The 25,426-nt window shown below is 38.7% G+C and overlaps 1 protein-coding gene and 1 non-coding gene across 22 annotated transcripts in view; both read right to left on the reverse strand.

The window, feature by feature from the left end:
• The window catches only part of PUM1 (pumilio RNA binding family member 1), a 168,736-nt gene that overhangs the window by 51,880 nt on the left and 91,430 nt on the right, over window positions 1-25,426 (reverse strand). For 9 of the 21 annotated variants that reach the window (XM_072609648.1, XM_072609647.1, XM_072609638.1 and 6 more), the window contains 4 exons: window positions 20,590-20,756; window positions 18,747-19,017; window positions 8,175-8,271; window positions 6,195-6,311 (listed from right to left, as the gene is read on the reverse strand). In XM_072609648.1, coding sequence (XP_072465749.1) covers window positions 6,195-6,311; window positions 8,175-8,271; window positions 18,747-19,017; window positions 20,590-20,756 — 652 coding nt within the window. The remainder of the gene's footprint in view (window positions 1-6,194; window positions 6,312-8,174; window positions 8,272-18,746; window positions 19,018-20,589; window positions 20,757-25,426) is intronic. The other 12 variants (XM_072609641.1, XM_072609640.1, XM_072609652.1 and 9 more) reach the window with 4 other exon arrangements.
• LOC140509377 (small nucleolar RNA SNORD103/SNORD85) lies at window positions 4,832-4,917 on the reverse strand. The gene has a single exon (XR_011968702.1). It is a non-coding gene; the product is annotated as a small nucleolar RNA SNORD103/SNORD85 (small nucleolar RNA).

A 25,426-nucleotide genomic window follows, 5' to 3' on the forward strand; every position in this document is an offset into this window, starting at 1 on the left:
TAACTTGGTCAATTACTTATTTTTTTAATATTGGGTTATTTAAATATTCTACTGCTTTTGTTAATCTGAATATTTTATAATTTAAAAGCATTTACCCATGTCATCTAATTCTGACAATTTTTTAAATTCCCCTTTCAACTCACTTTTTTCATTTTGATATAAAAATTCTGATTTACCTTTTAAAAATTATTTTAAAAAACAGAATAGCTTTGATTTATTAGGTATTTTTTTAAAGCATCTAGTTTCATTTATCAATAAAAAGGTTTTAAACTCTTGATTTTAAGAATTTCCATTTTGTTTAGTTGAAACGTTTTGATTTGTCATTGCCCTAGATTTTCTTAATTTCCTGCCAATTTGTCTATTCTTTCTTGTTTGCTGATAAAGCAGTATAGAAACAAAAATTTTGCCCTAAAAACTGCTTTAGATGCATCCCAAGTTTTGCTATGTTGTCTCAACATGTTCTTTAATGAAACAGTCTATCCTTTCGGCATTTTTTCTTTGACATACCAGTTCTTTAGGATTAAGTTATATAGTCTATAATTAAATTTTATATATTTGTTCAAAGGCCTTTTCCTAAATATATTTTAATGATATTGTGATTAGTAAATAATTTGCCTAGTATGTGTTTTTCTACATTTTTTTTTGAGAGATAATCAATAATGTTTGTAAAGGTGCCATGCCTAGCTATGAAGTAAGTAGCTCCTTCCTGTTTCCACTCAGTAAGCAAGAGAGATCTATCTGTAATTTTTCCAAAGTCTGAATCAGAGCCTTAAATGTGTTCTTGCTTATCTATCTTTTGGCTGGATTTTTCTAGGTCTAGAAGAGGTACAATGAGGTGCTCTATTTTAGTTTTGTTGTTTCTTTTTCACTGGCAAAAATTTTCATTAACTTTACCTTTAAGTATTTAGATGGACACAACTTGGGGTATGTACACGTCTCTGTGTGTGCACGTGTGTGTCTATGTATACAGATATAAATATATAAACAAACACACAGATACACACACACATAATGGTACTGATACTGATTCTTGATGGTGCCTAGAAGCACCTGTTTTTATCTTTTTAATCATGTCTGTATTACTATTATCTGAAAACATGCTTGCTGTCACTAGTTTTTTGATAATTTTTCTATTTGACTAAATTTTAATAACCTTTCTAGTTGGCTCTAGTATTCTCTGCATAAATCATCATATCACTGGAAAAGATAATTTGGGTTTTGGGGGGTCTTTTTTTGCTTATACATATCTCCCACGAATTTGCTTTCTTATCTTATTGCTAAAGCCAGAATATCTTGTTCTGTGTTTAATAGCACCAGTGATAATGGACATCCTTGAGTTCAGGTGAAACATACACCTAAGTTTGCTTATATCCCTCATTTTAACTCACGAATATATTTCATTTATGAATTTTATGTTTATATTTATTTTAACTCCTGGTTATGTTTCAGGCCTTCATTTTGTCTTCTTGGGTTATCTTTATGTTTTTAGTTTCTTACAAGCACTACATTGCCGGATAGTGCTTTCCATTCCACTAAGCTATTCTTTTCTATTTTATGTTAGGATTTTTTGATCCCCTTCACCCTTTCCTCTTGTACTTTTTCCATCTCTTTTGCCTCATTCTTCCCTTTAAAGAAGGAGTCAGTTAAATATACATAATCTATAAATAAAGAGGTCAGTCCCTACTCCATTCTTCATCTTGTCTTCTTGACTCATCACTGATGAAGAATTGGCTTCTTCTTCTTTTTATCTCCCCTTTCTACTCTTTCTTCATTTTTGGAGTTTGTTTTGCTTATGAGCTGAACTGTCAGGAAAGCTTGGAGAGAGAGATAAGCAAGGAGAGCATTTAGGACTCAAGGCCTAGGCAGGAAAAAGGCACATGCTGAAAAGGAGTATCATCTGAAAGGGATAGCAATTAGTCCAGTGTAACTGGATCCTACAGAAAAAGATAAAGCATAAGGAGACTGGAGAGGTAGGAATGGTAAAGAATGTGAAGGGATTCAAGTGACAAATAATTTATACTATTGAGTAGGAGCATGAAATAATCAGAACTGGGGTTGAGAAGGTCATTTTGGCAGCTGAGTGGAGGATAGGCTGAAGTGGGAAGGCACAGGGCAGGAAGATCAACCAAAAGGCTATGGTAATAGTCCGGGTATGAGAGGATGAAAGCCTGCACCAATGTGATAGCTGTATGAGTGAAAAGAAATACTTATTAGGGAGAATGTAAAAGCAGAAATGAAGACCCTGGACATAGACATGTGGAATAAATTTAAGTGAATAGTTACGGATGGTACCTGGGTTGTGAGCCAGGGTCCCTGGTACTGCCCTAGACAATAATAGGGAAGTTCGTAAAAAGGGGAGAGTTTGGAGGAAAAGAATATACATTCAGCTTTGGCCATGTCAAATTTTAAGATGTCTAAGGGGTACCTAATTGGAGATGTCTAACATACATTGAAGATGTAAGACTGGAGGCCAGGAGAGAAGGCAGGGCTTGATGAATAGATTTGGGAAACATCAACACAGAGATGATAACTGAACCCATAGGAGCAAAAGAGAACACCAAGTAAGACAAAATATACAGAGACGAAGATCCAGACAGAATAGGCCCTTGCATTAAACTCATCTTTGGTAGGTATGATATATATGAAAATCCAGCACAAGTACCAGAAAAAGAGTGGCCAGTGAAGGAGAAAAACCAGGAGATGTTGTGAAAGGTGTCACAGAAACCTAGAAAAAAGAGAGTTATCCAAGAAAGGAGAGTGTTCAACAATGTCAAAGGCAAGCAAAAGGTTAAGAAAGATGAGAACTGAGCAAAAGTCCATTAGATCTGGCAGTTAAAAGATTAGTAGTTACTCTGGAAAGAGCACTTTCAGTTAAATGAAGAGGCTGGAAGCTAGACTGAGATCTTTTTAATATAATAAAAAATTAGAAATTAAGGAAGCTTCATCAATAGAGGAATGGATGAACAAATTAAGTTTTTTGATTATTAAAATGTAATACTAACTGACATAAGAAATAATGAAAAGCCTAATTTCAGTTAAACCTGGGAAGATCTGTATGAATTGATACTGAGTGAAAGGAGAAGAACAAGAGCAGAGTTTACTGTAACACCACAAAAACAACTTAAAACCTAAACAACAAGCGACTACAGTTCCGAGCCACTACAGTTCCAGAGGATCCGTAATGAAAGAGGCCACCCACCTTCAGTCAGGAAAGATCCTCAAGATACAGAATGAGACACCTAAGTTTGGGCAGGGCCAACACAGGAATTTCTTTTGTATGACTATACCTATTGGTTTTAAAAGCTTTCCCCACCCCCTTTTTTTCCTTTCTAAGGGGAAGAGAGAGAGGGAGAGAAAATGGATTTTTCTTAATTGAAACATATTATATTTATTTTTTTAAAGACAGGAAGCCAAGGCTCCTAGGGTAGACAGCTTTCTCAAGAAGTTTAGCCCCCAAAAAAAGAAAAATACAGTAAAGTAATTAACAAGGATGGTCAGCATAAGTAAAGTGGTTGGTTTTTTGGTAATTTTTTTCAAAAGGACCTGAAAGGGGCCTGTAAGTACAGCATGAAAGGAGACAATAGAAAGGTAGAAATTAGAGATTCCAAAGAATGTTCTTTTCTACAACCCTATGAGATAGAGGGAGGCCTTTACAGATGCAACAGCAGCCTCACAGAAGTAAAGCAACTTATTGGTGGAAGCAAACTTATCTAACACCTTCTAAAAAGCAAAAAAATAAAGACATGCCACTCTTGTTTGCTCTGGCATTAGAATAGGCTGGAGATTCATTCTATACATGAATGGTGGTCATTTCTGTGAAGGCTGCACTGACATAATGCAGAGGCAGGGCGATAAGAAGGGTTCTCGACTTTTGCAATACAATAAAATTTTATTTTAAAATGTAAAAAAAATCCTTCTTGGATGAGCTATCCCTGATTTAAATAACAGAAGCAGAGAGGATCAAATTTGATGGCCAGGTCTGTTGCAAAACATTGCGGAAGTAGTTCTGTGGCTTCCAACATGATGTTCCTTAATGGGAGAAGGACAGAACAAACCACTGACGGCAAGATGCCCAAGGGAGAACCTCACAGTTTCCAGGCTGCATCTCTGTGACTAAGTACATCTATGAAAATTTCTGAAGGGGCCTAGGAAGTTAAGAATGCACACAAACATGAGGCAAAAATCCACATTTTTCCTCTACTTTGAAAAATTGCACATATTTTACTTTAATGAGGCAAAGGATTGGGAAAACACACAAGGCTCACCAATAATTTAGAGTATTCCACAATTCCTTTTGTAAAATCCAAGAACTATAACATATTTTAGCTAGGTTTTTACAACAGAGATCACAGATTCTGAATTCATGTATTATCATTGGCTGCTGCCTCTTAGCTTCACTGGCTTCCTTCCAGACTCTAATCAAATCCCACTTTCTGCAAGGGGTCTCTTCCCTACCCCTACCCTACCCTTCACTCTCTACTAGTGACTTATACCTCTAAGAGATTATCAGGCATTTTTAAGGCATACAGGGTATTGTACGAGAAGTTTGAAACAATCTTTTTAAATATTTCCATGCTGTCTCTTCCCTCAGACTGCGCACTCAGTAAGGGCAGAGACTGGGTTTTGCCTTTCCTTGTATCCCCAGCACTGGGCACACTGGTGACTGGCTGACATGCAGTCTAATCTCCTTGTATCTTATCAATGAAGAAAACAGAAGCCAAGAGATCTGAAATGAGTTCATCTAAGAAACAAAAATACTGATGACAGTCATAAAAATACAATGTGGGGAGCAGACATTTTCTGTTTGCATGACTTTCATTTCCTGTTTCTATCTGGCTCAGTTTTTGAGTACATATAGCAAGGTTTTCATCACCAAACTATATTCTCAGTGAGGGCAAGTGTGTCATCATCGCCAGAACTTTCAAATCTGGGCATCTGCTCTTTATCTAAAGTAACGTTTCTGGGGATGTTTCCTGCAATGGATGTGGATCAAAAAGTGAATTCATGTTCCAACTAATGACAGCATCCAGTGCATTCTCTCTGCATTTTTATCTTCCTAACATGAACGAAGCTCCCCTCAAACCAAACAGCAATGGCTTCAGAAGCCAACTAAGAAATATTTCATCTTTATGGCCAGATATGGAAGACAAACTAGGCACCTTAAACTTTAAAATATCTATGAATCTACGTTAACATTTCAAATGCCAGAACTATTCAAAACAGAAAGTATCTTTCAAATCACTCAAGCTGTAATAAGGAAAACACTAACTCTAAATATCTCTCACCAAAAAGTACCTAGCTGTAATATTAATTCTTTCAAATCTAGTCACCCCAAGAAGTCACTGGTTACCCAGAATATATAATTCATCCAAACAAGCTCATTGGACCAAACTTAAACCTGCGCTAAGGCTTTTAGGACCCTTTGTATATCACATAAATAGCCCTGAGCATGTCTTCAGATAAAGGACTATCAAAAGGAAGGACTACTAAATGAATAACATGCTAACATCCTTTGAGCATTAAGACTGTGGATATTCTGTAACTTTTAGAGCAGACACACTGGGAACACTGACTATCAGCCTAACATGCTACGGAATAAATAATTAAACACTAATAATATATTCTGACAAAGACAAGGGAGGGGAGGATTTATTAAGTGTCTGTTATGCTCCAGACACTGTCCTTACTGAGCCTTTTACAAATATTATCTTGTTTAATCCTCAGAACAATTCTAGAAGAGACATGCTATTATTTATTCTCCTCAACTTAGATCGGGGAAAGCGAGGCAAACACAGGTTAATGACTTGCTCAGGGTCACACATCTAGTAAGAATCTGAGCCTGGATTTGAACTCAGGTCTTTCTGACTCCAGGACCAGGGTTCTATCCACTGCTCCACTGCCTATGCTACATCTGAAAGAAACAAAAGAAAACTATTCTGATTCAAATGTATGAACCAGACAAAATGAATGCACATTCAATTTCAGAGTTTATAAGCACCAATTATGAACTGTCTCAAGAAGATGAAGACTTCAACACTGAATATTATTCTGTAATGCTCAAGATGAGTTTAGCCAAGGCATGCCCCTGAAGACTACTGAGAAAGAAGCACATTTATTTTGCAATAACATAGTCATTTCAAAGCAGACTGAAAGAGGGGGGAAAAGCCCCACTCCAAAAATTGGGTATATCTCACCTAGAGTAGCTGCTGCAGCCAGTCCTGCCGTATAAGGATCCGTCCCTGGAGGCGCAGCACTGATGATGTACGGATTGGGAACAAACGCAGCGGGAGCTAAACCTGCTGAAAACATACCTGTCAGTGAAAACAAACTTGACTAGAGCTGCAGCCCTACCTGGGAGCTCTCCAGGAGCTGGACATCAACCCTGGGCTGGAGGAAAGGAGGTCAAAGCATTCTGTTGGCTTTAATGGCCTGAGGATGGGTGATATTTCCCCCACATTAAGGAAATATCAATACAAAGCACTTTGTCAACATTTCCAAAATTTAGCATATTTACTAGAAATACTTTAGTTTCATCGTGATCCACCAGGACTGTGGTTTTCTTAGTACAGGAAACCTCCCCCCCAGTGTCAATCTCTATGTGCATTGTGATGCCCTGCAGAGGTATTCGCACAACCAAGGCGTGTGTCAGAGGCTGAGCCGAAGTCTCTGTCCAGTTCACAATCCTGCCACTTACTAGAAACACGGGGTGGGGGAGGAAAGGAATAAACAGAATACACCAAGACCTTAAAGAAAATAACAAGACTTTAGCAAAGTTTGGAGCAAAAGTAAGTAACTTATTTAGATCTGAAGGCATTTTAAATTAAGGTTTTCCTAAAAGGAAATGAGGTTTCTGTCAAAGTTAAAAGTTTCATATCCATCATTCCAAACAAGCCCTTTTAAGCTTTGCTGACTTGGTATCAGAATCACGAAAAGCAAATCTGACCCTCTAATTCATTCTGCAGAAGCACCAGAATAAGGCAAATAAAAAGACACACATCCCTATTCATCTGATAATTCCTTTACACATCATCTTAAAGATGGCAGCATTATTTCAATTAAAAAAGACTCAACTTTTAGGGCCTTTTCTCAATTTATTTTTTTTTTCCAATTTCCAATTTTTTCCAATCTATTCTAAAGAAACTGAAATAAGCACATGATGGAGAGGCTAGGGGGCCTGAGATTTAGTGAAACATAAAAATGAAAAGATCTTATGATCAGAGTAGGCAGGATGAATCACAGGCACGTGTTCTTTGGAGAAGGCCAAGGGACTACTGCCTCTTTAAGAAGAAGAAACTTTGGTCCTCCAGGGTATCTTGTTCTGGGAAGGGCAAAAAATGACAGGCAGAGAGATCTAAACTCCTTCTATCTACTTTAATCAAAAAGAGCTAGGGTCAGCCAATGATTTCTGGGAATCTACCGAGTGGGGACAGCAGACAAGAGTTTGAAAATGGAGGAAACATTTCACTCTTACAAGGTATATGCTTTACAAAGTCAGAGCATGAGGATTACCCTCCTAAGAACGGAGAGGATGTCATGGGGGGGGGCGTGCGCACGTGGAGGCAGCTTCTAAGTTGTGCCTTCCATGAGTTTGTTCTCATTTTCATGGTCAATTTTTTTTTTAATCAATACAAAGGAGTACAGACCTGTAGGATATTCACAACCACGGCCCCATTAGGCTTCAGTGGTTCATAAATATTACATAAAACACCAAGTCCCACCTAAGAACATCCTGAAAGGAGTTCAGTAAGCAAGATATTGCCAAATGAGATCTAGTCCAAGCAAACATTAAGCCGCCTGAAGACATCAATCAGAGTTCAAATCTCTTACTAATGTGTCCTTTCCCAAAATATTAAGAATGGTATTCTACATCATGTCCCATAACTCAGGGAAATCATCATTACTGCACTATAATTTCAGTGAGAATAAATTTGTTTTCAGAAACAAGTAAGAAGGATTTGAAAATTTTAGCCCATGGGGCAATCAAAATTTAGCAAAAATCATCATTAACTAAATAGAAATCTTCTAAAGTGAAATAACATCTTCCTGCTAGTGTTTCTTAGATCATTCAGTCTCCCCATTTCTGCTCAGCCCCAGCTGTTGCCGGCTTAAGCAGATAACCACTATCACTGGTATTAGGTGCCTACAGAAAAGGTATACATTGCAGACAGACTTACCTATGTGAGGCTGATGGGCGGCGGCTGCCAGGGCATACTGTTGCTGCTGGGCAGCTGTGAGCTGTTGTACAGCAAGGGCATTCGGTCTTTGGAAGAGCTGAGACAGAAGAAACAGGACATGTTGAAGGAAATAAGTCTGCCCAATGAAAAAATTCTACAAATCCCCAATTAAAAGAAATGTTTACAAAACAGAATTCGTTAAGTGATAAGTTTAAGTGATAAGTGATAAGTTGAAAATGACAACCTACACAATCCATAGCCTTTAATTTGCTGCCCCTAACCTGCAAAGAAAACCATCCAGATAAAAAATGATTACCTGTTTCTCCCTTTCCTTTCTTCTCACCCCCAATGCTCTCATTTACTTAGCAAAACTGGACTTTCTCTAAAAAGGCCAATCATTGCAACATCTCATATACTAGGAAAACTCTCAACCTTCCCTCCATCACCACAAGAACTTCTGTAATGGGGACAGAACGTGGGTCAATTTCAGAGTCCAATCCCAAGTAATTCACCCCAAATGATGCACTATTATATATCTCCATTGCTTTGTTCTATACACTATGACAATTGAGGAGAAGGGGATGCACCACTTTCCTCTACCTACTCTACTACTCATCCAAGACAAAATGATTTTACATAAGCAAGTTTTTAGAAATACTAGTTTCAGGCAAAAAGTATATGAGGAACTAGAAACTTATGCTTGCATTCATTTATTGGTGACTTAATGAAATATACTCCTGTATTTATTAGTGATCTAATGTATTCCTTTAGATTTAGCATCTAACAGGAAATTAAAGGATTATTGTTACATGATGATAATAGGTTAAAATATTCTGAAAATGGATTTTAAAGACTGACCGTGTAACACTTTAACAACAACAAATTACAAAGTATGATCAAACTTCATTATGATAATGACACAAAGAATCAGTCAACATTTATTAATGATTACTGTGTACTGGGCACTGTGTTAGATGCGAGGGATATACAAAGACAAAAAATGAAATAATGCCAATTTTTAAGCAGCTTACATTCTATTCAAAGAAACAACATGGACATATATGAGTATACAAAGAGTAAAATCCATACACTAATTAACTGGAAAGAAAGGGCACTAGTAATTGGGGGGATCCAGAAAGGCTTCCTATGGAAGGTGATACATGAGCTATCATAAAGGAAAGGCAGAGGCTCTCTAAGGCAGAGAAAAGAAGGGAAATGTATTCTGGGAATGTGACATCATTGAGGGGGGAAAAAAGGAAATTTGAGATAAGGAGCTGAAAGAAAGCTCTCTGTAGTTTGGCTGGACCAGTTATGGCAACAATGTAGACATGTGGATGATGGAATGAAGAAAGAAGAGAATGGAGAAAGGGAGAATAAATTAGAAGGCTATTACTGAGCAATGGAGGTCATTGGAATTACGTGGCTGAGTGTGAAGAATGAAACAACTACAACGGATATAGAAACTACTTGGTTAATGGGACAAAGAGTAGAGAACTGAGGCTAACTGAACTTTCACACCTCCGGGAATGGAAGAACGGTGGTGCCCTCAATAGAAATAAGAATGTTTGAGGGTTTGGTTTTGGGTTTGTTTTTTTTTTTTTTTGGAGGGAGAGACTAGTTTAGGGGAGAATATATTTATATAATAATAAATAATAATTCCCATGTCGCACGTATTGAGATGCCTATAGGATATACCAGTAGAAAGACCAGCAAGAGCTAGTGATGTACAGCTAGAGCATAGTAAGGTCAGACATGCAAATTTGGGAGTTATCTGCAAAGATATGACAACTGAACTGATGAGAGCACCAAGAGGGAAAACACAGAGAGAAGAGAAGGATGCAGGACAGGAAGGATGTAGGAGACATCCACAGGGGGAGGCTATGATCCAGAAGAGGAGGTTAAGAATCAGTCAACCAGTAAGAAAACAAAGAAAAACTAAAGGATAAAGGAAAAGAAAAAAGGGAACAGTCACAGTCGAGAGGGAACAAAAATTATTTCAGAGATGGTGATGATCACAACAATGTGAAAACCTGAAGAGTCAAGAAAAATGGGAAAGGCTAAAAGGCCTTAACAATTAAAAGACTGTAAGTAACCTTGGAGAGAGCGTCTTGGGTAAAGAAACAGGGGTAGAACCATGTTACATAAGCATAAGAAAAAAAGAAGAGGTGAAGAGCTAGAGTAAAAACAAATACAGATGCTTTTTCCCCTAAGATTTTGGCTGAGGATCTAAGGAGGACAGTGTGAGAGGACAGTATGGTCATGGGGAAGTTCTTTAAGGAAGGTGACTTGGGCCCATTTGGCAGCCAAAGAGGAGCCTTTGGATAGGGAGAGGTGAGGAAAAAGGGGTGGGGGTGGGGGGAAGGAGTCAAAGAGATAAGCTCAGAGAAACAAAGAGTCAACGAAAGAAGGGAGGATGAAATCAAAGTTAGTCTTAGAAAGAGAAGATGTCTCCATTCTTGCAAAGGAGGAGAAACTGAGGTGCGATTAAGAGAGGAATGATGAAGTATAAAAAAGGGAGCTCAAAAGCTTGTGGATTTGAGAGTTGGAAGGGACCTTAGAGATCATCTAGTCTAACCTACTCATTTTACAACTGAAGAAAGTAAAAATGAGTGAGGTTAGATTTTTCAAAGGTCCCCAAGCTCTATATGGAAGGAAGAGTGGGGTTTAAACTCAAGTAATATCTGAATTCCAAATCTAAGGTTCTTTTCACCCAACCCTGACAGATGGTTTCTAAGAAAGCAAGGAACCACACTGAGAAGCAGAGAGAAAAGAGCAGCCCAGGACAAGAGGAAGCCTGGGAATCACCACAAACACAGCAAGAGTCAACTGGGGAAGTACAGAACACCTGGCAAGCAGCAGGGAGAGGCAAGAAAAAGTTAAGTAACAAATCTACCCTTTCCCTGGCTGTAGTGGGCCACCCATTAGTAGCATACAAAAGCAAGCAAGTTCAAGTGGAAAACACAGCAGTAAACCAGGTCTGGTCTTCAGTAGTAATGACAGAACAAGAGTTTCAAGAGAAATAATCTTAGATGGGGATTTGAAAGTAGAAAAATAATTGCCCTGAGTCTCAGCCTGGTCCTTTTATAGCTTCTACTATGCCAGCACTAAGAACAAATACTGTTTCCTCACATTCTAAGAACAAAGTAGATCTTTTTACTTAGTTCATTTTCTTCAAGTGAGTCCCTTAACAGTACTGAATGTAACTCTAAGTGGCTAGAAAACCACTCTCTGCAGCTGTGACCTTTTCAAAATGGTGCCCAGTGTTTCATTCACAGAAGGCTAAGTGCTAAGGTACAAGGTGATTAGTGAGCCATCTGTTGTAAACACCTCCCCTTCAAAGGCAGGGGGTCTTTAACAAAAGAGTGCCATCATTCTCCGGACCTGGCTAACTTGTGATAGTAAGATTACAGTGATCACACATAGAAAAAAAGGATCATTTTTTATAATTTCTTTAAAAAGCAAAAACAAAAATGGTATTAAGCTGGGTATGAACATAGCTCTATCTACAGGTAAGAACACAAGTGTTCAGTGAAAAATAACTGGAAATAATTTTTTGTTCTACAGTCGGGTTATTTGAAAAGAGCTGACTGGTAGGAAAACAGAGTTCTCTTCCAACAGGTTACACTACTGATTTCCAAGTCCCTTCCCACCACTTAAGTTTCTCTGGAAGGAAAGGATCAAAGAAGCAAAATTACTTGGAAAAGTCAAGGGCACCACAGAAATGACAAGCATTACGTGTGAATCTACATTTTGAGGAGTTTCTGTGGATTTTTCTAAGATACAATTATGTGAAGAAATATTATTTTTGCTCATAAAGATAATCTGTACAAGCTTGAAATAGTTAACCATTCACCCAACATCCATCAAAGCAAACTTCTGTGCAGCTTGCCAAATGATCATCATTTCCTGCAGATTAAAGGAATATCCCCGTTGGGTCCACTGACTGCCTATGTACAAGTCATGCTGCCGAGCTTACAATGCGGACTGGTATTCCTCTGACAATTATTTCCTCCTGAGGTCTAGAAAAAATGGTGGCTGCATATGAGAAACTTCTAAGAGTACAATAATTGATTAAACAACTTAATTTCTAAATCTTTTATGTTCAGCATAATATTCCTCCTACTTGAAAAACTCGTCTATTAGACTATTTTAAAGTTAAGCAAATTTTGAAACAAAGTACAAAACAATGCTCATTTGCAATGGTGTAAAGTTTCAACTTGGGTTTTTGTAGAAAAAAAATATAGCCCATTGATAATAACCTAAAATAATGTATGGCAGATACAAGTAATTGTGTGGTTCTGTAACTAATGAAATCAGCTCTACCAAAAAAGCTTTAAAGTATATATTTTAAAAGTCAGTGCACAACAGTGATGAGAAGTAATATCCATATCCACTGGCATTACAGGAACTTCCAGAAGATGAGTTTTGGAAATAAAGTTCTATTACATCATTACTGAAAGAGTCACCAGAATGTCAAAATACTCTTCCACTCCAAGCTGCAAATAGAGTTAAGAAGCTTTTAGGACATACTTGGAATGACTCCTGTTCAAGATAAACCTGAGCCTAACTTTAAATACCACAACTGACAGTAAGTTTATATCAGAATGAGGAAAAAATACCTTTTCCCCACTTTAAGTCTTAGCACACACTGGGCACCTACTGAGCAAGCAGCCAAGATGGACAGCCTGGGAGAAGAACCAGCAACCATCACAAAGCCATGTTCTGGGCCAACGGCCTGGACAGGTCACAGCATCTTAAACAGCCACCCTACCTGAACAGGTAAGTGAGACACATCTCACAGCAGCCACTGACAGTGAATGTTAGAAGCAGATGGCATAGACAGGGAGCAGCCTATGGAGAATTTCACAAATGAGAAAGAGAAGGAGACTTTGCCGGCCTATCAGATCCCTCAGCTCGAAGATTACCATCCCATGAGGGCCGCTGTTCTCCCACACACCTCCCACATCAAGTCTAAACTTGTCTTCCTGGCAGGGCCCTACAAATGCAGGCCTCAGTCCAACCGACCAGTCACAGGCCCTGCCCTTCCCTTTCTTCAGCACAGGTTTTTGTCTAAGGTCCCACACACCATTCTCAAGGAGCTGGATTCTACCTTTATTTTCTTAGCACCTTCTCCAAACCCAATGGAGACACATTCACAGTCTGCGTTATACTGACTTGTGAACATTTCTTATTGTCTCAATGAAACTTTAAATGGCAGGGGATATTGTCTTTGTGCTGCTATCAGAATGAGCACAGTATTTAAGTGTTGAAATGAAGGTTACCTCACCCCAAATTCTCTAGTAAAGCAAACTGGGCCCACATGTTAGGGTCCATCACAAGTACTAGCTCTTGCATTAAATCTTTCCTGCATATTCCAGCCTTCATTAATGTCTTCCCTATTTGAATTTAGCATACAAACCAGTGGAATTAAACAGGCAATGCCCAACCTAAACATGCAGAAAATATACAGAAACAGCATTAACCCCACCAAACCCTATCTTCTTCCTTCTTTCCTCCACAGGCTGCTACCTGGGATCAATCTCCTTCCCTGCCCCAGTTTCTACTTCTCACACCACTTCCTAAAACAGAGATATGCGGCAGAACTCAAGGTAATTTAGAGGAAGAAAAAGAAGGAAAGGCTGGTCAGCCCCATAACCTCTTGTCCCTGACTGTCCTCAACCCCAGTCCCGTAGAGCCAGCAGCTATTCCCATTCCGTCTCCCCATCACCATTCTTCAACAAGGGGCCTGCTACCACCTGAACATCAGTCAAGGGTAAGGAATGAATACCTAATCCCACTTTGTATTTAAACATATTCCCACCCAGACCTGCCAGTTTTGAAAGCATTTTTTCAATTGTTAGAGGTGGCCACATACACAAATACCTCATGATTAGGCTTTGGAGACCTGGCCTGGGACCCTAAGCACCCTGTATATTATTGTCTCAATGGGAAAATACATTTTTAGTTCCAAATAGCTGACATGACTTACAGATGAACCTCGGGAACCCAAGACAACATTCCCTGTTTTGTGTATCAGCCTAATCCCCATAATGATGGTAATGATCTTGTGGGTTACACCTTCTACTCCTTTTGGGTCCTCTCTGACTCTCAACACAGGAATCAGGTAATTGATAATGAGAGATTAAGTTTAAAATCCCTTTTTTATACCACACTAAACTGACTCTGAGCAAGTAAAAACTAACTCTAACAATTAAACCATCCCTTCTTATTAAATAATATGTAATCCCCAAGTATTTGTTTAATGCTCAAACAATAGAGTCTGGGAGTCAAGTCTCTTTAATCTGGACCCATCCTATCTACCTAACTTTATTATCCACTGTTTCCCATGTAATACTCAGTTCTAGTCAAGCGCCTATTCAGAGTGCCCTCAGTTTCCATGGTCAATTTCATTTCTACGCCATTGTAGCTATACTACTCAAAACTGGGAAAGTCTTTCCCCTTGCCCTCCACTTAAGTCATCCTTCAAGGTCTAACTGAAGGCCCACAACCTTGATAAACCTGATAACAGGGCTTGTTGTTCCAGACCTGTTCTATTTCTCTCCCTCCTCTAATGTAAACCACCCATTAAGGTTCTAGACTCAACCCAATGCCTTTCTTTGAAAAATGTATTCCCTACTCCTGCCCAAATCCATCATCTCCCCCTTGTCTGAACTCATATCATTTACTGTTGATTTTACTCTGGGAGCACTAAAAATATATTTCTATTCACCATTAAATAGATATCACATTACCAAGTATGTCCTGCCTCCTCATCTAGACCATAAACTTCTAGAAAGCAGTTATTTCTCCCTCAGGACCAAGCAAGATACACAAAAAGTTAAAATACATTTTAAAATGGGACACTAAAAGGCTAAATAAGTTAAAACCTAGATATCCCAAAAGGAACCGAGGAAATCCATCTCCAAAGGTCTAAATACAATGATTAAAGGAAATACAAGAGCACAGAAGGCCATGAAAGAAAATGTAGTGTGTAGCTCAATGAATCAGGACAATTAAAATGTCACCCGAGGTACAAGACAACTACCTTTAGGACAAATTCTGAGAGATCTAACTCCTCTTGTTGTCCTGGAATTTTGTTGCCCTAAATATTCTGTGGAATCTAAATATAGAACTTTAGAACTGGAAGGGACCAAAGTAGGTTGAGATATATCTATTACCTTCACATAAGTACACCATCAGCTAGGACTGAGAAATCAAGCCAATCACCAGCAATACTGTTACTAGGTTTATGTCCCAAAGAAACAAAAGAAAGCGAAAAGGAACCATTTGGACAAAAATATTCATAACATTTTTTTATTGTGGTGGAAAAGAACTGTCCATTATTTGGGGAATGGCCTAACAAAGGAATGTGAGGGAATACAATTTTGCTTTTTAAAAAAAAATGATTGAGGGAATGGTTTCAGAGAAACCTAAGACTTTTATGAAATGAGGTAGGGTGAAATGGACAGAACCAAGAAAACAGTTTATACAATAACAGTAACACTGTAGAGACAAACAACTCTGAAAGACTTAGGACCTTGATCAACACAATAACCGCCCACAGTTCCAGAGAACTCAAGATGAAATAGACTCACCTCCTTAAGAGGGGTGATCAACTCAAGAGTCTACTTTTTAGATGTGGCCAATGGAGGAATGTTTTACTTGACTATAACATGCTCAGGACAGAAGTTTTGCTTTTCTTGTTTCCTCAATGAGGGGATGGGGAGTAGGAGAGGGAAGGAGGCAGAGAAGAGACACGGAGGGAAAGGAATCTGAAAATAAGATAATTAATGACAGAATGTGGATCTAAAATTGAAATAAGCTTTAAAAAGAAAGCACATATATATATATATGTAATCATAAAATTGTGGTACCGTATATCAATAAAAACATCATGGTATTTGAGGGTGAGAGGAAGGTGGAGCTCCAAGTGATATTCTGAGCATATTAACGATGTATGAATAAAACTCAGAAGAACAAAGAACAATTTCAACAGACAGGACGTTAGAAAAGGTGAAAGCAAACACAGCAGAAATAACCTGCCCGCTACTGAACAGGAAGCAAACTTTCCTGTCACCTTATGGTTCTATAAAGGAATTAAGGCAACAGGAGGCTAAAGGGAATATAACTTAGGGATCAGGATATAATTGTTCTGGATATGACACTATCAAATTCAGTCCAATCTACTGAGAGCAACAAGGGAAACTAGACCCTTTATAGAGATATTATATAGCTAAAGCTCATCTTACGTGACCCCCTCTTAGGCCTAAAATTCTCACATCTCAAACTAGAGGACTTCCAAGTAAAACTGAGAGAAAACTAAATACCACACATTACATACCAAAATATATATCTTAGAGGTAAACATGTATTACTATGCAAGTTGATATGTGCAAAGATACACACACACACACACACACACACACACACACACACACACACACACACATATGGGTTAAATCTTTTTAGGTACTCAAGAACTAACTTTTACAATCTGATTTTTTGACAGAAGAAACAAACAAACAAAAAAAATCAAAGGAAAATCCAGCAAAAAGATAAGGAAGGTTAAAACAATTAAGAAAGAATAAAGCTTTCTACTGAGTGGATGTTTTAAGACTGAAAGCACACTCTTTGAAGATAGCTAGGAAAAGAGAACTCCGTTCTTGTGGTCGTCAGGAAGGGCCGAAGAAATGGAAGAGAATTTGAAAGAGAAAAGGTTTTTTTCAGAAGGTTCAGAATAGCTTGACCCCTTGGGTATCTAGACAGAGGAAACTAGACCAAATGATTTCAATAAAACCTGTTTTCCATGTTGGAAAAAACTGGAACAGACACAGGAACTAGCCTGCATTCCTGTACTTCCCTACTATCTAAAGCTTAACTCATCGTTGCTATCACTCAAAATGACTAATATGAAAGCAAACTGCTATTGAAATAACTCAATAGGAAAAGGGGAAGGAATGAAAGGAAGGAATTCCATGTTCTTCACTATATCTACCTAAAAGAAAAGATCCCCTCTCAGGGGGCATGGTATCATAAGAAAGGAAGGAAGACAGAGAGCCACATACTAGATGGCGTAAATGAACAGGAGGAGCCCCAAATGAGTAGAACACCCATCTAAATGCCACTGTCCTCTAAGAAGAAATTTCCCATGACCATTATTTTAACAACCAGGAACGTGAGTGGGTTCAGAGAGGACACCCAGTTGTAACATCTGAATAAAGAGATGGGATGGACAAGCCTTTTGATGTAGCCCTCTGGGTTAAAAAAAAAAAAAAGCTGTGAATTCAGCATCAGCACTAAAAGAATAAAATATCTACAGGTTGACTAAGTAGTTTTGGGGGTTTTTTTGTGGGGGGGGGAGTGTTCTCTAAAAAAATATATAGTAAACTCTCTGTTATCTGGCATTCTATCATAAATCAGGAATACTTTTTTACTAAACCAGGACTCCAATTAAGCTGGTGTTTTAAAAATGAAAACAGCCCCCCAAAGCAGAGCCAGGATTCCCAGCCATAAACCATATCTATATACCCATACCTCCTCAACCCTCAAGTTTTTCTGGAAACCTTTCCGTCCCCTAACTTACGGTTACAAAAACTCAACATCATGAAAATTATATTACTATGAAATATGCCTTTGAAGTTTCATAAATATGATTCTAACTTATCCTTCATTCTAAATCAGGAAATACAGTGATTTGTTGTTTTAAAACCCTTAATAAATAAGGCAAAGTTGTAACTTAAGAACGTCCTGTAGCCATTTTAAGTACTTCTATAAAAATTCTGGAAATAATTCTCCTTTTCTCCCCCAAAAGTCAGCAGAATCACTAAATACCAGGCCTCTTATCTAACAAGGCCCTAATCCTAAATTATTATTATTTAATGTGTACATGCAAAATCTTCCAACAAGTTGAGAAATGTTATTTTAAAAGAACCCACAATCTTACTGGCTTTTACTTCACTATTTCAAAGACCCAATGATCTCACCCTTACCAACCTAAAGAGTTTATGTGGCTAAAATAATGAATTCCATAGCATCTAACCCTTTAAAGTTTAGAAAATCACTCTGCATACGCTGCACTCCTGATAAAGCCTATGAAAACTGAGTGGCTTCCAGTAAAAGGTTATATTCTAATTTTTAGAAAATTTGGTAATCCATAATTTTTTTTAAATAGCTGTTTATTAACCAGAAAATTCCACTCCTGACTATGTCTGATAACAGAGAGTTTGCTACTAAAACAACTAACAGTGGGGAAACGGTGACAGGGCCATGTCATACATCTTATAAACACTTGATCCCAAGTTTAACAGAGGCCTGTGGGTTGGCCCTGGAGTCAGAAGACTCCGACTTCAAGCCTTGACTCTGACACACCCTGGCTATGAGATCCTGTCCAAGTCACTGAACGTCTCCATGCCCCCAAGGAATTCTCTAAGACTCACCATTACAGAGGAAGTGCTGATCTGCATTGGTGGAGGACGTTTCTATACCTACACCAATGAAATCTGGGCCAGGCCGGACCCCATAATGTGCTTACTCAAGAGACTGGGAAGAGGGTGACAGAGACACACACAGTACCTGTTGTTGAGAATTGTAGTCAAAGAGTCCCACAGTTGCTGCTCCTGAGTCCACAGGTACCTGCGTGCCTGAATAATCAAACTGAAGAGGCTCCATGCCAACATGCTCCATGGGGTCCAAGGGGACACTCTGGGACTCCATGTTGGAGAAATCCTCCACAGGCTTGGCACCATTAGTGCTGGTCAGCTGGGCTAAGCCCTCAGAACCATTCTGGTTTGGACCCAGAAGATCCACTTCATTAGCAGAGTTCTGGCAATTACCAGGGGTACGGCTAAACAGAAAAAGTAAAGGGCATTAAACCTTATTTTGAGGGGGAATACCAAAACAACGAAAGCTAAGGACAACGTCCCTGACATCTTTAATCATCAATAGTAGTTAACATTAGCAACCACCAGAATTTGTTGTGGAACATCTGTGCCACAATGGTTTAGAAAAACCAGAGATTACTTCTGGGGTTTATACCACATGCAAATCATCCTCTGAAATAACTTGTTCACCTGAAAAAAACATAATTACTATCAAGCTCCACTCACTTTACAAAATAGGAGAGTATAACTCATACTTTCCAAGAAAACATTTACATATGCAAAGCTGGTAACATTAAAAAAAAAGTTTAGAGCTAAGTTTATCTTTAAAAGGATGGTGTTATGTAGAATTTTTGGTTTAATGTAAAAACCCCAAATAAAGACTTGGGTAGATGTTACCTGGCCATAACTCACAAATGCTCTTTCACAAGAAACAACAGGTAACTTCAGAAGTGTACTGCTGGCTTAGGAGAAATCACCCTCCCTAAGTTATGATAATCTAGACCATTCATAGAGTCCTTCCAGTTTTACAATATGGTTCAAGGATGCAAAAGGAATATGTGAGATGTGACAAACAAATAGAAACCTAGAAAAATGTGATTTCAAAGCCAGCAGGTGGGAGGGTTTTGGGATCTGGATATCCAACAATACCGTCCCACCATCACCAACAGAAATCCTGCAACTAAAGCAAAGAGTTCCATTTCTCAGGGGAACAGGCTATGACTTTCCCCTCAAAAAAAAAAAACAAAACAACAAAACAAAACAAAACAAAAAAACAAAAAAACCCACATTGCCAAGGCTGCATGTCACATGAAATTATACTGGAAGGAAAGGGAACCCAGGATCTGATTTGCATGAGTTCCATGGTGTTCATTTCTTCAAATGAAAGAACAATTTTTTTTGTCATAAGTTCTATAGATTAGATGTGGTGCACTATATGGTTGAGATGGCAAACCATTAGTATTCTTTAAACAACAGATCTCATGAGTATAGGTCAACATTAAATTTTTAAAACTTAAATTCCCACTGACAAAGGGGGAAATCAGCCCAGAAGTGTGCTGGAGGTCAAGAAGAAGCCAACCTGCGATTTAAAAACTCACACATGAATAAATGAGTTGAATGTATTGGGGGAGGTGCGGGTGGGAATGGGAGAGAACAGGGACTACTGCAAGTACTATCATTATTATGCCTATTTTCTATTCTTACAGGGTAAGACAAATAGGATGGAAGGGAATCATTATCTAAACCTGTCTCAATTTCCTCATCTGTAAAATGGAAATACCTGCGCATCAGGATCCACTCAAATAATGAATGTGAAGATTCCTTGAAAAGTACAAAGCACTCTATTACATGCCCCACCAACTCCTAGAAAACTAAGCTCTACCTGAGGATTTACGAATATTCACTTTCTCATCTTATAAAGCGTGGCCTATGCTAAATAGACACAACTCTGTAGAATACTACTTTCCAAAAATAAACAAGGAAAAACCCACAACCCCCATTCAAAATCAGAAGTGTAAAAAAAAAAAAATACGAACCTAAAATCTTTGACGTCTGCATCAATCCCATTCTGTACTGGTAAACCATTGGTCTTGTCAATCACATCACCCTCCTCCTTCAAATCTCCTAGCTTATCTCCATCAAATGTACCCTTGTTCTTCTTTTCACCTTTGTCGTTTTCATCACTGTCTGCATCCCTTGGGCCCTGTTTAAAAAATAGCTTCAGCTTCACTAATTATCATCAATTAATATTTATTGGGCACCCATTGTCCACCCTACTATACTAAGCATTAATATAAAAAATAAATAAAAATCTTAAAAATTAAAAAAGGGAAATGATCCCAGTCCTTGCATATATTACAATCCAATGAATGGACAACACAGAGACAAGCACAGCACGCAAAATTGAGTTTGGGCCAAATGTGAAAGATGTAAATGCATTTAGCTAGGAAAAAAATGTTCTATCACTGACTCTGGTAGTCAGAGCCAAAAATGGTCTTACCATCCCAAGTGACTCCCCATCCTACTTCCTCTCCTGTTCTGCCCAATGGCCACTCCATGCTATTCAGCCCTGCACCTCTCTTCCCAAGCAAATTCTATTGGTAACATTAAAGCTGTTGGGCCTTCTAATGCAGGAATTCTAAAAGGACAAAAAAGCTGCCCAGCCTATAAAAATGAGAATGTCCCAACCTCTAGTCCAGTCCTTCCCCACTGTTAATTTAACTGAAATAATACCATTATTCCCCTTCCCAATCAGTTTGGCCCTGATTCCTAAGATCTGATAGCCAATTCATTCATACCTCATAGATGCTTTACCCTTTGGCCCCCCAAACATGCCCATCTGACTTCCACCATCATCTCAATTCCAACCCCAAAAACAGAACTCCTAACATTACATACAACTAAGAAATCATTCCTGGATTTTGATTTAATTTTTAAAATAGTTAATCAAATAATCTTTGAAGAGGATATTTGAAGCCTGAAAAAAGCAGGAATATGTCATAGTTCTCCTCCTTATCATCATGCAATAAATGAAACAAATGGGGTACATTAACTCTTAATATAAATATGACCTCATTCACTTCTGAAAGGGCTCAATCCATAAAGCTTTAAATTGTAGGTCTGAAAAAGAAGGTAGCAAGGCTGATACCACAGCTATAAGCCTTGACTCCCACGGGGTCCTCTTTCCAGTTTCATAACACCAGTCAAACCAAGGTAACAGAAAAGTAGCCATCTCCCCACTCCCCAGAAAAAAAAGAAAAAGAAAATAGCACAGACTAGAAAAGCAGACGTTAGAGTGAAACAAATGAAGCACACAACATTAAGAAATGGATATATGGGATTATTAGAAAATTTTATATGCTCAGAGAATGCTATCTAAAGGTAGGCAACCACAGTTTATATTAAGTGAGAGACACCAAACATATTGTTATACTGGGTGATTCCAGCTGAATTAAGGTTACAGGGTTAAAAGAAGACCCAGGGTTTGAGATAGACCACATCAGGAGGGCCTATGAAATGAAGGTCCACACCACAATGTCTGCACTAGGCTCACATACTGGGGCTCCGGTGATCACAATCAAATCCAGGATACAGCAGGCGCCCCATACCTACTTGAACAGGACTGAGGCCCAAATTCTAAGTAAAGCAATACTCATCTTGGCCTGCCAGAGGGAATCTTGCTTTCTGTTCCACACTAATCAATGAATGCCCCCCAATTGTCTGTGACTTTTTTGCAGCATCGTGTGTAACATTCCTTCCTTTGGGCCGTTAAAATGTACGTGTGCATACACACAGACACACACGCGTGTGTCTGTATAGTGCTTTGTGAAGCTTCAAGTGCTATATAAATACTAGCTGCGGTTATTAACATCATTGCTGGTATATTCTCCTCCTCCCTCAGGGTTTAAGAAACCTGTCTGATGATTTTTCTTCAACCTGCCGGAATATTCCTTAAACTCCTCTTCCCCCTAAGTGAAGGATTCCTGTGTGGTTATCTTAAGCCCTCTTCTTTTTCACACTTTACCTAGAAAATTACTAACTTTAATTATACAGTTGTTCTTCTGATGATATTATATGGCTGCCTACTACCTCCAAACAATCAAAACTGCAGCTGTGACACAAGGAGATGGAGGAGCTCATGATGAAGATAGTACACAGGCTACATACATGACTAGAGCACAAGAAATGGCCTCAAACATATCCAGGAAATATAAAGATGTACCTCCAGAAAGGGAAGCTAGTTGTGGGGGTTGGGTGCATTTGTGAATACACACTGATACCTGCGGAGTAGGGAAGGGATTGGAGAGAGGAGCAGATAGCAGACAGACCAAGTCAATGCTATTCTGACACTCATGAAATATGGGAAAACAGCCACCAACGTACACTAGAACATCCCTCAAGAAAACAGTTATGGAATGCCTGCTCAAGAATCATGCGGTAAGCAAGAATACAGATGGGTTTGACAGCATGCTCATTGATAAGATCACAGGGCTGAAGCATTAGGAAACATAGACGTGACTCAAAATTATCCACCTCAGAACTTCTTTAGCATGCTCACTACCTGATAACTACTTCCTTTTTGATGTCTTCTCAGCACCTCCAATTTGTGTGTACAAAACAGCTCCTCCTCTACCTCTCCTCCACAAATCAATTCTCTCCACTTTCCTGCTCTGGTGTCAGAACTAGTATCCTCCCAGTCACCAACCCCAGAACTTCAGAGGGAGGTTCCTTGCCAAGTTCTGTGGGTTCTCTCTCTGCAGTATTTCTCAAACCTAATCTTCCTTTCTACTCCCATTCCTCCAACCCCCAGTTCAAGCTCTTTCTGGTTTATCTCAAGGATTAATGCAGCATTCCCCTAATTAGTTTCCTTGTCTACACTTCACACCACTTCCCTGATCATCTTCCTAATGCACAGGTATGACCAAGTGGCCTTGTTTTTATTTCATACAATACATGAAATACAATACAGATAAATACATGATAAAGGTATATGCCATGCAATATATCCCGTCACAAACTTTATATTCCAATCAAACCAAAGTAGTAGTTTTTATGATAACTCTTCCTGTCCCTTTCTCACCTACACTCGTCTGAGTCAGAAGGCTAAGCAAACAAGCCTTCTTCAGCCTCTACATGTAAAAAACCCATTTCTTCTTTCAAGACTCTTCCGGGAGTAAGTATTCCTGGAGCATGCCCATTTGAGTGACTTCATTTTTTTCTGTTTATCTTCTTACATTAATTTGTTGACCCTCATTTTTGCTTCTATCATATTTGAGCTTTTAATCAAGCCAACAACAAACATTTATTAAATACTTCCCATGTGTCAGGCCCTGTGCTAAGTACTACATCATGCGTTTTAGTTGTACATTTTGTATGCCACCATTGGAAAATAAATTCCGTAAGAGCAAGGACTGTTAGGTATTTCCTCTCTGTATCCCCAGAGCCTTACACATAATATGTGTTTAATCAAGTCTGTTGACTCAAACTGCATATGTGGCTACTGTTTCTCTGAAATGATCTGACCCAGAAAGGTTGGATTATAGTGCATACAGCACTAATAGCTAGGCTCTCTGAAATGAAAATTTTAGGACCTGTTATGTTTAGCTATTTACTCTCAGTTCAAACAAGAAAATAAAGAAGACACGCCTGGTCAATATAAATGAAGAAAACATCAGAAATTAATTTTTAAATAGTCATAAATTTTATGTGACAAAATATGGTAAATCAACTGAGTCTGAAGACAACTGGCCAGGAGAGCGTGATTCACCAAGATGGGTCTATGAGGGGAAAGCTCAATTCTGAGATTCTCATTGGCTCAAAGAATAGCTGCGACAATGACTTATGAACCACCTTAAGATTCCAAATGGAAAAAATGCACTAAGAAAGCAAGAATCCAGGAAGTGTTAACCTCATGCTGCTCAGTCCAAGGAAAGCTGAAAGAGAAGACCCCTGAGAAGCAGCTAACATGAGAATCTTCTAAACTTAAACAATTGAGACACTGTCCTAAAAAGCAGATGAGGTTGCAAGAGTAGTGAGATGGTCTCAATCAAACACATTCTGATTCAGGAACTACATCTTAGGTGGTCATGAAATGGCCACTGGGATGACCACAACCACAACTGTGGAAATCAAAGCAGCAGAATAAGACAGCAAGTCAGGGGAACATCCAACTCCTGCTCCACTTGAAGTAGTTGGAAGAATACCGATGGGAACATGAAGGAAACTAAGGTAGTTTAACTAGCTATACCTGTCAAGGAGATCAAAAAAATGAATTCTGTACTAGTCACTGCATGGAAGGAGCACATGTTGGGGTCACCACAAGCGTGGTTGATGAATGTTTGCCTGCAAGCTGAGTGACTTCCTAATAAATAAGCCTAATAGCCATCTCAGCAGGTTCTAGATTCTCAAAGGTCCCCAGGAGAACTAAAATCTAGTGCCATGGCACTGCCGCCATAAAACACTACTCCCTGATGAATCACTTTAACTACTAGTATGTTTACTCCCTGAAGCACAAACTCCAAAACGCAGAATGAAGTTTGCTTTATGAAAGTAACTAACTGCCCTGAATCTGAAGGGAATCCAGGTAGCCCCAAACTCAAAAGAACACTGTCACCACTAAGACAGAAATGGGCTACACAAAGGGATCTTCCTGGAGGAATGATGTGCAGTTAAAGTAGGACAGATTTACAGGGAGCACAAAGTGTATTCAGTAAGTTGGGAAAGAGAGTCACCTCCCACTCTAATCCTAAACTCTTTCTGTGAAAACAAATGTCTTCTGGTTTCTAGCTGACATCATGAAGGTCACTAAAAACAGAACATGTAACTTTCCATGGCTTCTTCCATGGAGTTTTTATAAACTTATCATTAACTGGG

This window comes from Notamacropus eugenii, chromosome 5 (assembly GCF_028372415.1).
Source record: "Notamacropus eugenii isolate mMacEug1 chromosome 5, mMacEug1.pri_v2, whole genome shotgun sequence".
Classification (NCBI taxonomy): Eukaryota; Metazoa; Chordata; class Mammalia; order Diprotodontia; family Macropodidae; genus Notamacropus; species Notamacropus eugenii.